This window comes from Lithobates pipiens, unplaced genomic scaffold (assembly GCF_037356315.1).
Source record: "Lithobates pipiens isolate NorthernLeopardFrog02 unplaced genomic scaffold, aLitPip1_a1.2 Scaffold_27, whole genome shotgun sequence".
Taxonomy (NCBI): domain Eukaryota; kingdom Metazoa; phylum Chordata; class Amphibia; order Anura; family Ranidae; genus Lithobates; species Lithobates pipiens.
The window spans coordinates 145,714,459-145,727,797 of record NW_027507788.1 but is presented as its reverse complement, the minus strand read 5'-3'; the positions used below and the strand labels follow the sequence as shown (position 1 = coordinate 145,727,797).

At 41.6% G+C, this 13,339-nt stretch overlaps 1 protein-coding gene across 1 annotated transcript; it reads left to right on the top strand.

Annotated features, from left to right (window-relative positions):
• The first annotated feature begins 218 nt into the window (after positions 1-218).
• On the top strand, positions 219-2,785 carry LOC143933232 (posterior protein-like). The gene has a single exon (XM_077456123.1). The coding sequence runs from the start codon at positions 1,138-1,140 to the stop codon at positions 2,719-2,721; it is 1,584 nt and encodes a 527-aa protein (XP_077312249.1). The 5' UTR covers positions 219-1,137; the 3' UTR covers positions 2,722-2,785.
• Positions 2,786-13,339: the final 10,554 nt, after the last annotated feature.

Genomic DNA, 13,339 nt, shown 5'->3' with positions numbered 1-13,339 from the left:
GCACATTGTTTGATATTCGGAACATTCTTGTATGCATTTCAATACACTTTTGGCCATGGGACACTTTACTTGTGTGTTGGATTGAATTCATATAATACTTCTGGTATTTGTTCATGGTTGAGGTAGCCACTTAGCCTCAAATGAATGAAGCACATGAAAGCTTTGTAATCAGAAGAACAATAGCTGGACTCGGACCCCCCCTGCTGCGATGTGTGTGTGGCTGCAGGCTTCAAAGGGAGTAAAAGCAAGCTGGGTGGCTCATCGTTGGGGACACTGATCAATAGTGGACAATACAGCATGCTTCCTGAAGAATGGACATACATGTGAAGGAATGCCTCTTGGCGAAATCTATTGGATGGAAGGCAAATGGGGGTGGCTACGAGTGGGTGTGTATGTTGGTATGAAAAGGCTCACACACAGACAATGTTTTTCTGTTTGCTGTAAGACCATGCCATGTGGTGACTCGGGCCTACTTTGGGAGATGGCTCCGGCCTAATCCTCATGGTGAAGGCCCTCTCCTGGTCTGAGCCTAGCCGATGCAGCAAAGCCTCAAGGAGGACCGTGTGATAAGTATCTTTCATATTCTTGTATTATATGTTCTGATTGTAAGCTGCGTGATATTGTAATGTCCTTTTACTACTTTATGTTAGCTTTCCTAATTTCTTGGGAAATAAATAAGATAGTGTTTTACTAGCAGCAATGTGTGTGTTTTCATAAGTAATTTTATATCAGTGTGCCTAGTAGGGTTGTGTAAACTAGATAATTATGGGAAGAAACAAGGCAATAATAGTTTGTAGAGCACAAAATGTCTTTCATTTGGCACCCCAGATAACATGTGGCAATCCTAAAAGCTGCATAGAACTTACAGGACAGAAGTGCTCAGGTACAAGGCAACTGATAATGCCACATTAAGTGTGGTGAGTCTGTACTATGGATAGGCAAAAATTGAATTGTTTTGAATGATATCAGGTAAAAGTGGTAACGAATTAAGAATAGTGAATGCGAGAAGAGCGATTTGTTTTTGTTTTTTGTGAGTTGTAAGAGCTAACGATAATTGAGTTTGATTTAGTACTCAATGCAGTGTTGGTACGTTAGTACAAATAGAAGTGTGTATTGTGTGGATTGTATGGTTGTGAAATGGAACTTGTGTATACATATGTTAAAAAGTATGCCTCTGCCAGTTACCATTCATGTGCAGATGAAACTCTTGAAAGCCAGTATAAGGTTCTAATATCTCAGTGTCAGCAACATAATAGCAGATTATCGGGCAAACAGCAAAAAAAAGTTAAGAAAGAAAAGTTGGCTAATGAAATTTCAGTTTTGCTCAGAATTAAAGTTATGTCTGAGCAAATGGGGGGGAAGTGGGAAGTAGAGAGGAGGCGTCTGGGTGAGGACATAGCGAAAGTCAGTGAAAACCTTCTAAAGATTGCAACAGCCTCCAGTGATGAGATGGATGAATTGCGGGCAAAAGCAGGAGATTTGTCAGAGAGAAACAGTGAACTACAAGAACAGCTCCACAGTTACAGCATGGAATGTGATATGAAGAGCAAAGTTTTAGAGTCATTGCGAATGAAGTTGTCAGAGATGGAAGAGTTGGTTATGTCTTTAGAAAGAGAATTAGCAAATGTACGCTCCCAGCTTCTTACTACAGAGAAAGTTATGGTATCGCTCAATGAGCACAAAGGAACATGCCAATTGGCCGATATCTGCACGATCAATGAGGAGAAGGGCCGTGATGAAACACAGTCTGCTATGGCACCTATAGCTTCAAGACAGAATGAGAGTTTGATTACAATCCAAGAGAGACTTACTTTGTGCCAGATTTTGGGTGAATTTAATGCCCTGGAATCACCAATGAGTCTGTCCAATAAATTTGAAGCTTTAGTAGTTAAATTCCATTTGAGTAATGAGGATGCATGCTCTCTTCTGAAAGCATGGCTACCAGGACCTTTGGTAGGTCAGTTATCGGCACAAGTTAATGATAACGTAGCAGATGCAGAGGTGCGGAGGAAAGAGTTGCAGTGTATTGTGGACAGTCGTGATAATGGTATGAGTGATTTGCAACGAATGAAATTTAGGAGAGGAGATGACCCAATTTTGTTCTGCAGTGAGTATCTTGCATTGTATATGAAAGTGTTCAACTGTCCTGACTTATTGGAGGACGATGCAAGTTTCATATACTCAATGGCCAATAAGTGTTATGTAAGCTATCCCACTAGAATGGCTCTGAGGAATGCTAGATCCTACCAAAATTTTGTCAATATTCTCAGAGACTTCTGTCAAGAGTCCAGGGAAAGGGAGTATGGGTCAAAGGCAGATGTATCCGTAATAAGCAGAGGTACAGGAAGGCAGAGAAAGTTCAGACATAGTAAATGGAATAGGCATAGACATAGATTTCATAAAGTCCTTAAAATTGCTAGCATGGAACAGGAAACCCCAGAAATACAGGTACCTACAATGAAAACCCCCACCCAGGACAGGGACAGCGTAACTCAAAGGCCTGATATGAGAGATAGCAGCCAGGACAGATTACACAGTGCTGAAGGAGAGATAAGAAATGACAATCCACACCCTAAGCACAGCCAGCAACAAGACTGGATGAACATTCCAATATTTGCGCCCTGGGCTAATCTACCATTTTGGCTTGTATGTAATTGGACGCAAATGGCATTGACATTTTTCTTGAGTAATATGGCAAAGATTTCCAATACCACTGCGTAATATAGAAAGGTATGGCAACTATATTGCATTAATGGGAAAGGCTTTGGGGACTTAAAAAGTCAATTGTCATGATAATTGTGTGTAATCACTGTCTTTGTGGTTTTTTTTTTCAGAGACCATGGAAGAAGTTAAACGGCTTTAGATACTAACATTTGCGTTTGTTTGCAGGTCTGTCAAAGTGAGAACAACAGTGGTAAAGTATAGCAGAACATGGGTTAGGTTATTGTAAATGCATAATCGATTATCACATGGTACCATGAGCTCATTAGTTAGTAATTGTTTGCAAACAATGAAAAATAAATAATACTAAAAAGATATAAATGAAGCTACAATGTTGTGATGAGATACACATGCTTTGTTTTGTTTTGTTTTTGTTTCCCCACTAACTAATTGTATTTCAGTTCGGAAGGAGCACTCTTTTCAGGAGAAAAGTCCATGGTTGTCAACTAAAAGTTGAGTGTTTGTCATTGTTGTATGGTGGTTGTCTTGTCATGTTATTTGTATGATTATGGCCAGATTTTTAATTTTTTTTTTACATTTTTTTTTTTTATTATTTTTATTTTAATTATTTTTTTTTTTTCTCAAAATTTTTTGTTTGATATTGGTTTAGTCCTCTATTTTAATAATATTTTTATTCAGGTGGAAAAGTAGTAGGTCTAATTCACCTGAAAGGGGGGAAATTGACAATGCCCTCAGTTAGAACCAGTCACCTGAAAGGGGGTAGTGCATACATCGTAAAGATATAGATAGATGCATTGTCTTTTTAGCGTGTAAAATTTGAAGTTTTTGAGAAGCAACACTGACGTTCAGTTTTAAACATTTTTTGATCATACCATGGGGATCCATTTTACAGTGGGTTCAGCCTAAAGAGGTCATGGTTGTTTGGATAGTTTGGTCAGAGTTGCAGAAGCCAGGAATACTGAGGTCCTGGGCTCCAAGGAGGGAACTATAAGTAACCATGGTAAGCGAGCAGATATTGTGGATAAGAATTTGATACTGCTCTTGGTTTTCACTTCCAGAATCCAAGTGGGGCGAGAATTGGAGAGGCTTCTGGAACATGGATCACAGATGATCATCTGGTTGGCAGTTTGTCTGTGCCACACCATACCACAAATTAGTTCCGATAAACATCAGGAGAGAAGGAAAACTGAAAGATTCAGATTAATACCTGTTTTTTTCGTATGGACAATTTGGTGCCAATGCTGAATCTGAAAGACTGTGCATAGCAAGAGAACTTGTGAAATATTTTTGCTGGAGTCTCTCCTGATGAATGCAAACATGTTATTTATACATGTGCAATGGGTTGGAGGTTGGGGAAGAATTATGACACATCCAATCCGTCAAAACATGAAAATGTAAAATATGTGTTTTTTTGTTGGAAGGAGGAATTGAAAGAAGAAAGGTTTTAATGTACTACATGTATTGATGTAACGGAGTTAATATGGTGCAGGTACCCAGGAGGCAGACTGGCGCTTATGCATAATAAGGTAGCTGTTGGTCAGACTAAAGGGTGCCAGGTGACACATCAATGGGGGAAAACATCCTCGTAGGGGTGGTGTCTCAATCCTAGCGGTCCTAGAGAGAAGCTTTCGGTTACAGGACATGCGGGACACCAGAACTAGACATGAGGAAGATACGCCCGGTTGGTGCCTCACCTGAGAGGTTGAAACCCTGCACAGATAATGCCAGTAAATACACACAGGAGCATGCTCTGTTAAAATAAAGGGAACAAATGCTGGCTACCAGGGTACCATAGGACTTCACCACATGGTGCTGCAACATCTCACGGTGGTTGACAAAAACCTATCACCCTATATGTGCTGAGTATACACTGAATCAAGTGCGGTTATTGTACCAGTGACTTACTCCCAGAGATGCGATCAAGTCCATGCAGGATGCTTATTTCTGAGGAGTAACCCGAAAGAGGAGGGATGTATTCAGCACTATATTGGGGGGGAACAATAGCTGGGATGGGTGTTATTAATGGAGGGGACATCAGCCTCCTGAGGAACAAACTCACAGCCATAGCTTCAGAGAAGGAGTGTGACTTTGTTACCCCGGGAGATTGGTGGCATCCTTGATAACATTCAATGAAGTCACAGAAACACTCAGGTTAGAATGGCTCCGGATTTTGTCAACCATGTTGAGAGGTTGGTTGAGAGGACAGAAACCTGTCATTGGCTCTGGCGCGCACTCTGTGGCAGGTGGAAATATCAGCCAACATCAAGCTGATTGTACCGTGGCCTGATGAGTTAGCATCACCGCTCAGTAAGATTTTGCCAAAACACGTTGCTTACACTAATCCAAAGTAGGGGTCGAATGCCTGTATGGGCTGTACTAAGTTGGATTGTGAAAGGTGTTATGCTGTATGTTCCCATATACAGAAGTGCAGACTCGGTCTGTATATTTGGTGGCATCAATGGGCTTACTGACTGGGGATTCTATCTTGTTGCATTTGAGGCTATATCACACATGTGATCAGAGAAGATGAACGCTGGGGGCAGGTGGATATTTCCATTTGTCGGAAGCATGACCATGATGTCCTTTGTATGCCAGGTCCATACGTGGGGATGAACGAGCAATGTTGGGAAGTTATTTCTCTCTGTGTTCTGGATGGAGAGATCATTGCTGGGAAGGAGGCACCCGGGTATTATTTAGGACATAGGCGAGTTTGTTTCTTTGTCCTAAAGAATACCGGTGTAGTGTTAGTCATGGAACTAGAGGGTTCCTTGAACCTAACCATAGGTAGAGGTGCATGGTATACCATGGGCATGACCTCTGAAATCCAGGCACAGGGGTGGAATTGTGTGGGTTTGGTCATTGTTGTAAATTTATATGTGTAGATAAGCGATATTTATCTAGAAGGGTCTCCCATTTCTCTATGCAAGTTGAGGGACGATGTGACGGTAAGGTCTCTGTGTACAAGTTAGAGACTTTGCGGTCAAGTCAGAGCCCTGCAATACCGTTGTGAGCAAGCCTGCCGAATCCCGACCCGTATTTACAGTAAAGGGCTATAGGAGGTTGGGAGCGGGGTGCGTAATACATATATATGTATATATTATGGTAATAAGTTGATTTATTTTTGTGGTAGAGTGTGACCTATGGGTATTGTAGACTAGTAATATGGGCAAGAAAGGCCCTCCTCAAGACTCGGTATTTGAAAGCTAAGCTTTTTGATATGTTACTCTGAATGTGAGCTGGTGAGCGAATGGACACCCCCTGCCCGTATTGCCGTCCTGAAGATGCCGAAGATCCAGAATGGTGGCATGGAAGCTGTCGCTGAAGAATGATGGTGGTGTATCACTCAGTGGAAAAGCGGCACGTGTTGGGAAGCACCACACGGTAAAACAATTATGGACTGCTCCATAGAACCTGTTTCTGCATATGTTGAAAAACACAATACGGTAAGACCATTATGGACTGTTCCACGGGAGCTGTTTCTGAAGCACATGTTGAAAACCACATCACATTACACAGCTAAGGACTGTTCCATAGGTACTGGTTCAGAAACACATGTTGGGGAGCCACACACGTTAGGACAGTTGTGGACTGTTTAATAGGAACCGTGTCTGAAGAGGGGTGGTATGCACCTTTCAGGCGCAAAGCGGTATATGTTGGATTGAATTCATATAATACTTCTGGTATTTGTTCATGGTTGAGGTAGCCACTTAGCCTCAAATGAATGAAGCACATGAAAGCTTTGTAATCAGAAGAAAAATAGCTGGACTCGGACCCCCCCTGCTGTGATGTGTGTGTGGCTGCAGGCTTCAAAGGGAGTAAAAGCAAGCTGGGTGGCTCATCGTTGGGGACACTGATCAATAGTGGACAATACAGCATGCTTCCTGAAGAATGGACATACATGTGAAGGAATGCCTCTTGGCGAAATCTATTGGATGGAAGGCAAATGGGGGGTGGCTACGAGTGGGTGTGTATGTTGGTATGAAAAGGCTCACACACAGACAATGTTTTTCTGTTTGCTGTAAGACCATGCCATGTGGTGACTCGGCCTACTTTGGGAGATGGCTCCAGCCTAAACCTCATGGTGAAGGCCCTCTCCTGGTCTGAGCCTAGCCGATGCAGCAAAGCCTCAAGGAGGACCGTGTGATAAGTATCTTTCATATTCTTGTATTATATATTCTGATTGTAAGCTGCGTGATATTGTAATGTCCTTTTACTACTTTATGTTAGCTTTCCTAATTTCTTGGGAAATAAATAAGATAGTGTTTTACTAGCAGCAATGTGTGTGTTTTCATAAGTAATTTTATATCAGTGTGCCTAGTAGGGTTGTGTAAACTAGATAATTATGGGAAGAAACAAGGCAATAATAGTTTGTAGAGCACAAAATGTCTTTCATTGTGTTATGATTTTAAAAGCACCAGACTTTATTATAATTTTTGCAAATAGAAATATTTTTTTTTTTTTTAACAGAATTCTAAATTATAATCTTTTGAAAGCACATACATTTATTATGAGATAGCTTGACATTTATTTACATGGTGATGTATGAATTATATACTTACATGATTTTTAAGTTGATATATCGATGAATTTATTTTAATTTATTATTTTCATCTGTATTCAGCACAGTACATTTTCAGTTATTTATTTATTGATTTGTTTATAGCCAAGTATATACAGTATATGGTAGCACTGTCACATTTTTACTTTTGTAGCAAGATCACAGGCCTCCTTTAACCACTTAACAACCGCCCATTGCCGATTAACGGCTTCAGGGCGGTTGTTTAACTCTGAGAGGCCGTTAATTAACGGCCTCCCAGAATTCTGCTCTCGCGCGCCCCCTGGGGCGCGCACACGAGAGCATCCGTGACCGCTGGGTCCAGTGGACCCGGCGCATCAGGAATCACGGTAAACGGCCGCTCATCGCGGCCGTTTACCACGTGATCGCTCCGTCAAATGACGGAGTGATCACTTGTAAACAAGCCGGCGTCATGTTATGACGCCGGTTCCTCCCTCCCCCTCTCTGTACCGATCGGTACAGCGGAGGGGGAAGAGATCGGTGTCAGCAGCGATGTGGGCTGCATCTGCAGTGCCCACATCGCTGCTCACCGAAAATTAACCCCTCGATTCCCTGCATTACTCTGCAATACCCTGCCATTACTCTGCATTACTCTGCAATACCCTGCCATTACTCTGCATTACTCTGCAATGCCCTGCAACACTCTGCAATGCCCTGCAACACTCCGCAATGCCCTGCAACACTCCGCAATGCCCTGCAACACTCCGCAATGCCTTGCAACACTCCGCAACACCCTGCAACACCCTGCAACACTCTGCAACACTCTGCAACACCCTGCAACACTCTGCAACACCTTGCAACACTCTGCAACACTCTGCAACACTCTGCAACACTCCGCAATACCCTGAAATACCCTGCAACACTCTGCAATACTCTGCAACACTCTGCAACACTCTGCAACACTCCGCAACACTCCGCAACACTCTGCAACACTCTGCAACACCCGCCAATACCCTGCAACACTCTGCAATGCTCTGCAACACCCGCCAATACCCTGCAACACTCTGCAATGCTCTGCAACACCCGCCAATACCCTGCAATGCTCTGCAACGCAGTACTCTGCAACGCCATACTCTGAGATACCCAGCCATACTCTGAGATACCCAGCCATAGTCGGTGATACCCTGCAATACCCAGCCATAGACATCCCCCCCCCTCCCGCCGCCCTCCGCCCTCCGGTGCTTCTACCGAATCGCTAATACGATCAAAGCCAGAATCTTTTTTTTTTTTCAGGCTTCCCAGCTTAGAGGTGAGATGTGGGTCTTATTGACCCCACATCTCACTGTAAAGAGGACCTGTCATGCCATATTCCTATTACAAGGGATGTTTACATTCCTTGTAATAGGAATAAAAGTGATCAAAAAAATTATTTTTGGAGAAAAAAATGTCAAACTAAAATAAATAAAGTAAAATGAACAATAAAAAAAATGTTTTTTTTTAAAGCGCCCCTGTCCCCATGTGCTCGCATGCAGAAGCGAACGCATACGTAAGTCCCGCCCACATATGAAAACGGTGTTCAAACCACACATGTGAGGTATCGCTGCGAACGTTAGAGCGAGAGCAATAATTCTAGCCCTAGACCTCCTCTGTAACTCAAAACATATAACCAGTAAAAAAAATTTAAATCGTCGCCTATGGGGATTTTTAAGTAGCGACGTTTGGCGCCATTCCACGAGCGTGTGCAATTTTGAAGAGTGACATATTAGGTATCTATTTACTCAGCATAACTTAATATTTCACATTATGCAAAAATTGGGCTAACTTTACTGTGTTTTTTTTTTTTTCAAGCACAAAACTGTTTTTTTTCCAAAAAAAAGCATTCGAAAAATTACTGCGCAAATACCGTGCGAGATAAAAAGTTGCAAAGACCACCATTGTATTCTCCAGGGTGTTTGCTAAAAAAACATATATAATGTTTTGGAGTTCTATGTAATTTTCTAGCAAATAAATGATGATTTTTACATGTAGGAGAGAAATGTCAGAATTGTCCTGGGTGCTCCAGAACACCTGATGGCGCTCCATGCATGTTGGGCCTCTGTATGTGGCCACACTGTGTAAAAGTCTCACACATGTGGTATCGCCATACTCGGGAGTAATAGCAGAATGTGTTTTGGGGTGTAATTTGTGGTATGCATATGCTGTGTGTGAGAAATAACCTGATAATATGACAATTTTGTGAAAAAAATAAAAAAAAAAAGTAAAAAGAATCTTGATTTTGCAAAGAATTGTGGGAAAAAATGACAACTTCAAAAAACTCATCATGCCTCTTACTAAATATATTGGAATGTCTTCTTTCCAAAAAGGGGTCATTTGGGGGGTATTTGTACTTTTCTGGCATGTTAGGGTCTCAAGAATTGAAATAGGCCGTCAGTACTTCAGGTGTGATCAATTTTCAGATATTGGCACCATAGCTTGTGGACTCTATAACTTTCACAAAGACCAAATAATATCCACCAATTTGTACTTATTTTTACCAAAGATATGTAGTGGTATAAATTTTGGCCAAAATTTATGAAGAAAAAATTACTAATCTGCTAAATTTTCTAACAGAAACAAAGAAAAATTCATTTTTTTACAGAATTTTCGGTATTTTTTCTTTTATAGCACAAAAAATAAAAAACCCAGCGGTGATTAAATATCACCAAAAGAAAGCTCTATTTGTGTGAAAAAATTTCATATAGGTCCAGTGTTGCATGACTGAGTAATTGTCATTCAAAATGCGAGAGCACCGAAAGCTGAAAATTGGTCTGGTTATTAAGGGTGTTTAAGTGCCCAGTGGTCAAGTGGTTAATCTAATGAGAACCTCCAGGGCCAAGAGCTGCTGACATCCTTCTGTGTAGAGTGGATTACAAGGCATAGTAAGTGTAATGCAAGATAGATTCATGGGCGCCAGACACTTCTTGAATGCAAAGAGATTTTATTTCTCTCGAACAGAACTGTGGGAGAGAGGGTTTAGGGCCAGGACACCCTGCAATGTTAACTGGCAGACTCCGAGACTTCTACAGGTAGACAGCCATGCAGGAAAAGGCATCCAGCAAGACACCATATCTGCATGTGTAGGAATGCTGTCTCCTATGGTAACAGTCTTAGAACTGTTCCTAACACAAGTTGTAATGCATTCCTTTACTTTTCTACAATCACTTCTTGCAGGTTCTCAACCCACTGAGCTCCCAGTCTCTCTCATAGACTTGCTGATTCACTGCCACTGAAACCCATGAACTCATTCAATCTTCACTTTAGTATCTTCCTCAAGCATCTCCCCCACTTCTCTACTGGGTCCCTAGCTTGGCACTCCAGATACTTCTGAAGCTTCACCCCACTGGCCTGCTCGGTCCCTGGCTTGACACACAAGGCTGCTCTGCAAGCGTCACCTCCACTGGCTTGACACCTACTGAAGTTTCCAGATTATTCATTGTCCCCGGTTGGTGAAAATGCTGCTCCGGTACTTGCTTCAGTTACTCACTGGGGTCCCTGGTAATAAGGTGGTTGGCCCCTTAGTGGCGACAGCTTCCCCTCTACCTCTGACCATGACATGCTCTCCGGCCGGCAGAACCGTCACTTCTGGCTGGACTGCAAGCTGCAGGCCCAACCCTAAGCTGCTCTCTTGGCTCCACCCAAATATATAGGTTTTCCCAGCAGGCCAAGGGATTCAAGAAAATCCTTGCCTATTAGCTGAGATACCCCATACATGCCTAATCTGTCCTTTCTTTGCCCTCATCTTATCTAATGACACCAGGTACTCGGCCACCTAGCGGCAGAAGACATAAGTGCAGCAATTTCAGACTTAGGGTGAACTCAATTGATCCCTAACAATGAGCCAAGGTAACTACACCTAGCAGGTAAATTTAGGAGCAACCCTGCCTAAACATCAGGGTGCTATATCTTCCTTCTGGGATAAACTGATTTTGGAGGTATCTAACAAGACTCTCGAAACCTCTACAGAAGTAAAATACCTGTTGGGGGACATGCATGTTTGTGGATAGATCTTTTGTACAATAGATTTATACAGTTATAAGCAGAGCTGGTAAATGTTTTTAGTCCATCTTTTCTGCCATTCTTCAAACATTTGTCATATTTATAATACAGTAAATGCGCTCAGCAAATGTCATCAAATGCCCAGCCAATATCATAAATACGGTAATGTGCAAGTGCACCTTTGCCTCCACCCGCCTTGAGCTCTCCATAGTTCTGAAACCATGTTTTTTCTCTATGAGGGTTAAAGTGTATCTAAAGTCAAAACATTTTCTTTAGTTGTGAATGATATTGGGAAGGGTTGAAACTCCTGCCTGGTTTTACCGCAGTCTGTGTCCCAGGTAGAAAGATTTACTCTCCCGAGTTGCCTTGGTGACTTATGTCACCGAGACTAAAAGTAAAGGGAAATCTAGATTTCTAAGTTGGCACTAGAACAAGAGTTCTTCCAACAGGGAAGCTTTCTTGTATCTGCAGGACCGAAAGAGAAGGTACATTTCTTGAATGGAACACATATGGAAAAAAGGCTGGTATGGGGTTAACCATTTTCAAATTCTCCAAAATGAAAAAAGCTTTAGCTTTATTTCATGCTTTCATTTTTTTTGTAAAAAAAACAACATTGGTGGTATACCTATGGAAAAGGGGTCCACAAGTGTTTAATCCCAAGAGCACAATACGTGAGAAGGTGCTGTCTTTTTTACTCCTTTGGGATGCTGCTCAAAAGGGAAAAGGATTTAGAAAAAATAACAATAGCTTTCATTGTGGTGCTCCAACCATCTTCTTAGCTTGTGGGGCCACCTGGTCCTCGTGTTTGAAGTCTTTCCCCCATAATCCCTAATGCCTTCCACAATCTATTCTGCTGATTTTAAGTACAAGAGGACGTAATTTTCATAGAAAGGGATCAGTTTGGATTAATTTATTTAAATGTATATTTGCCCTTATGGAGTTAATTCAGTAATGTTATTGAGAACTCAGGAGAGACACCTTGGCAGAGTAACCTGTGACTATAAAACTGTCACACCTTCAAGATCCATCTCCCGGCTCATCTAAAGGAATGAGTTGCCAGAGAGAGAGAGAGAGTGTACTTACCCCTGAGGGTACATACATTGTTAGAGCATAATACATGAGCTGGTGCTCCCTGTTTTTACTCCTTTTGGATCCTTCAAAAGGGAAAAGGATTTAGAAAAAATAACAATAGCATTGTGAGAATTGAAAATTAAGTCAAATGAGAAGAGAAACACAGGCGCCTCTAGGTTAGAACTGTAAACACTTTTACTCCCAATATCCCCTTTAAGGTGCAATTACCTCACCACGTTACCCCCATCACAAAAACCATTACATTAGATACCGCTGTTAGTGCATATAAATTCTGTTATCGCATTCATTTATAATAAAAATCATTGCTTTGCAAAAGGTATTTAGGTACTACTGGCCTCTGTGTGATATACACACATAGTGTAAACATATTCTTTTAATAAATTTACAATTTATTTACATGCATAATAGTAGTCATAATTGCATGTATCTTCCAATATAAATTTTCTCCCCTCCAACGACGCATACTATTAATTTCATAATAATGAATCCATCTAATCCAAAGAAATGAATGCAATAGTGTTATTTAGATTGATTTCATGCTCAGATGTTATTTTTAGATATTTTTTATTGCCTATTCTTATTTGGAATTACCTCAAGAACTGAAGTTGATATGTAATGGCATGTTAGTTCTGTTGAACCATAGGTACCGGTAGTTAACAGTCTGTTGATATTGTTATTTTAGCTCTGGGTATTTCATGTTGGAGAGTATGTCACATCCTTTCCATTGGATGGCAGTGTCCCAAGGCATATATAAGGCTGTTATCAGCCAAAGTCTCACTAACTTGAGAAAGGAGCACGCCCTAAATCCCATCTACCATTGCGCATGCTCCGAAATGCCGCTGCAACCCACCAATGACGTCATCACGCCTGCCGCTGCGTTCCAGCCCTCACCATCGGCTTGATCCAAGCCTTGGTTTCATCACCGTGGTCCCAGAGATTCTGCTGGATAGGATTTCTCCCCCACAGGCAGAAAAATCAGCTGTTCAGAATACCGCTCTGCAGTGAATGCCATGT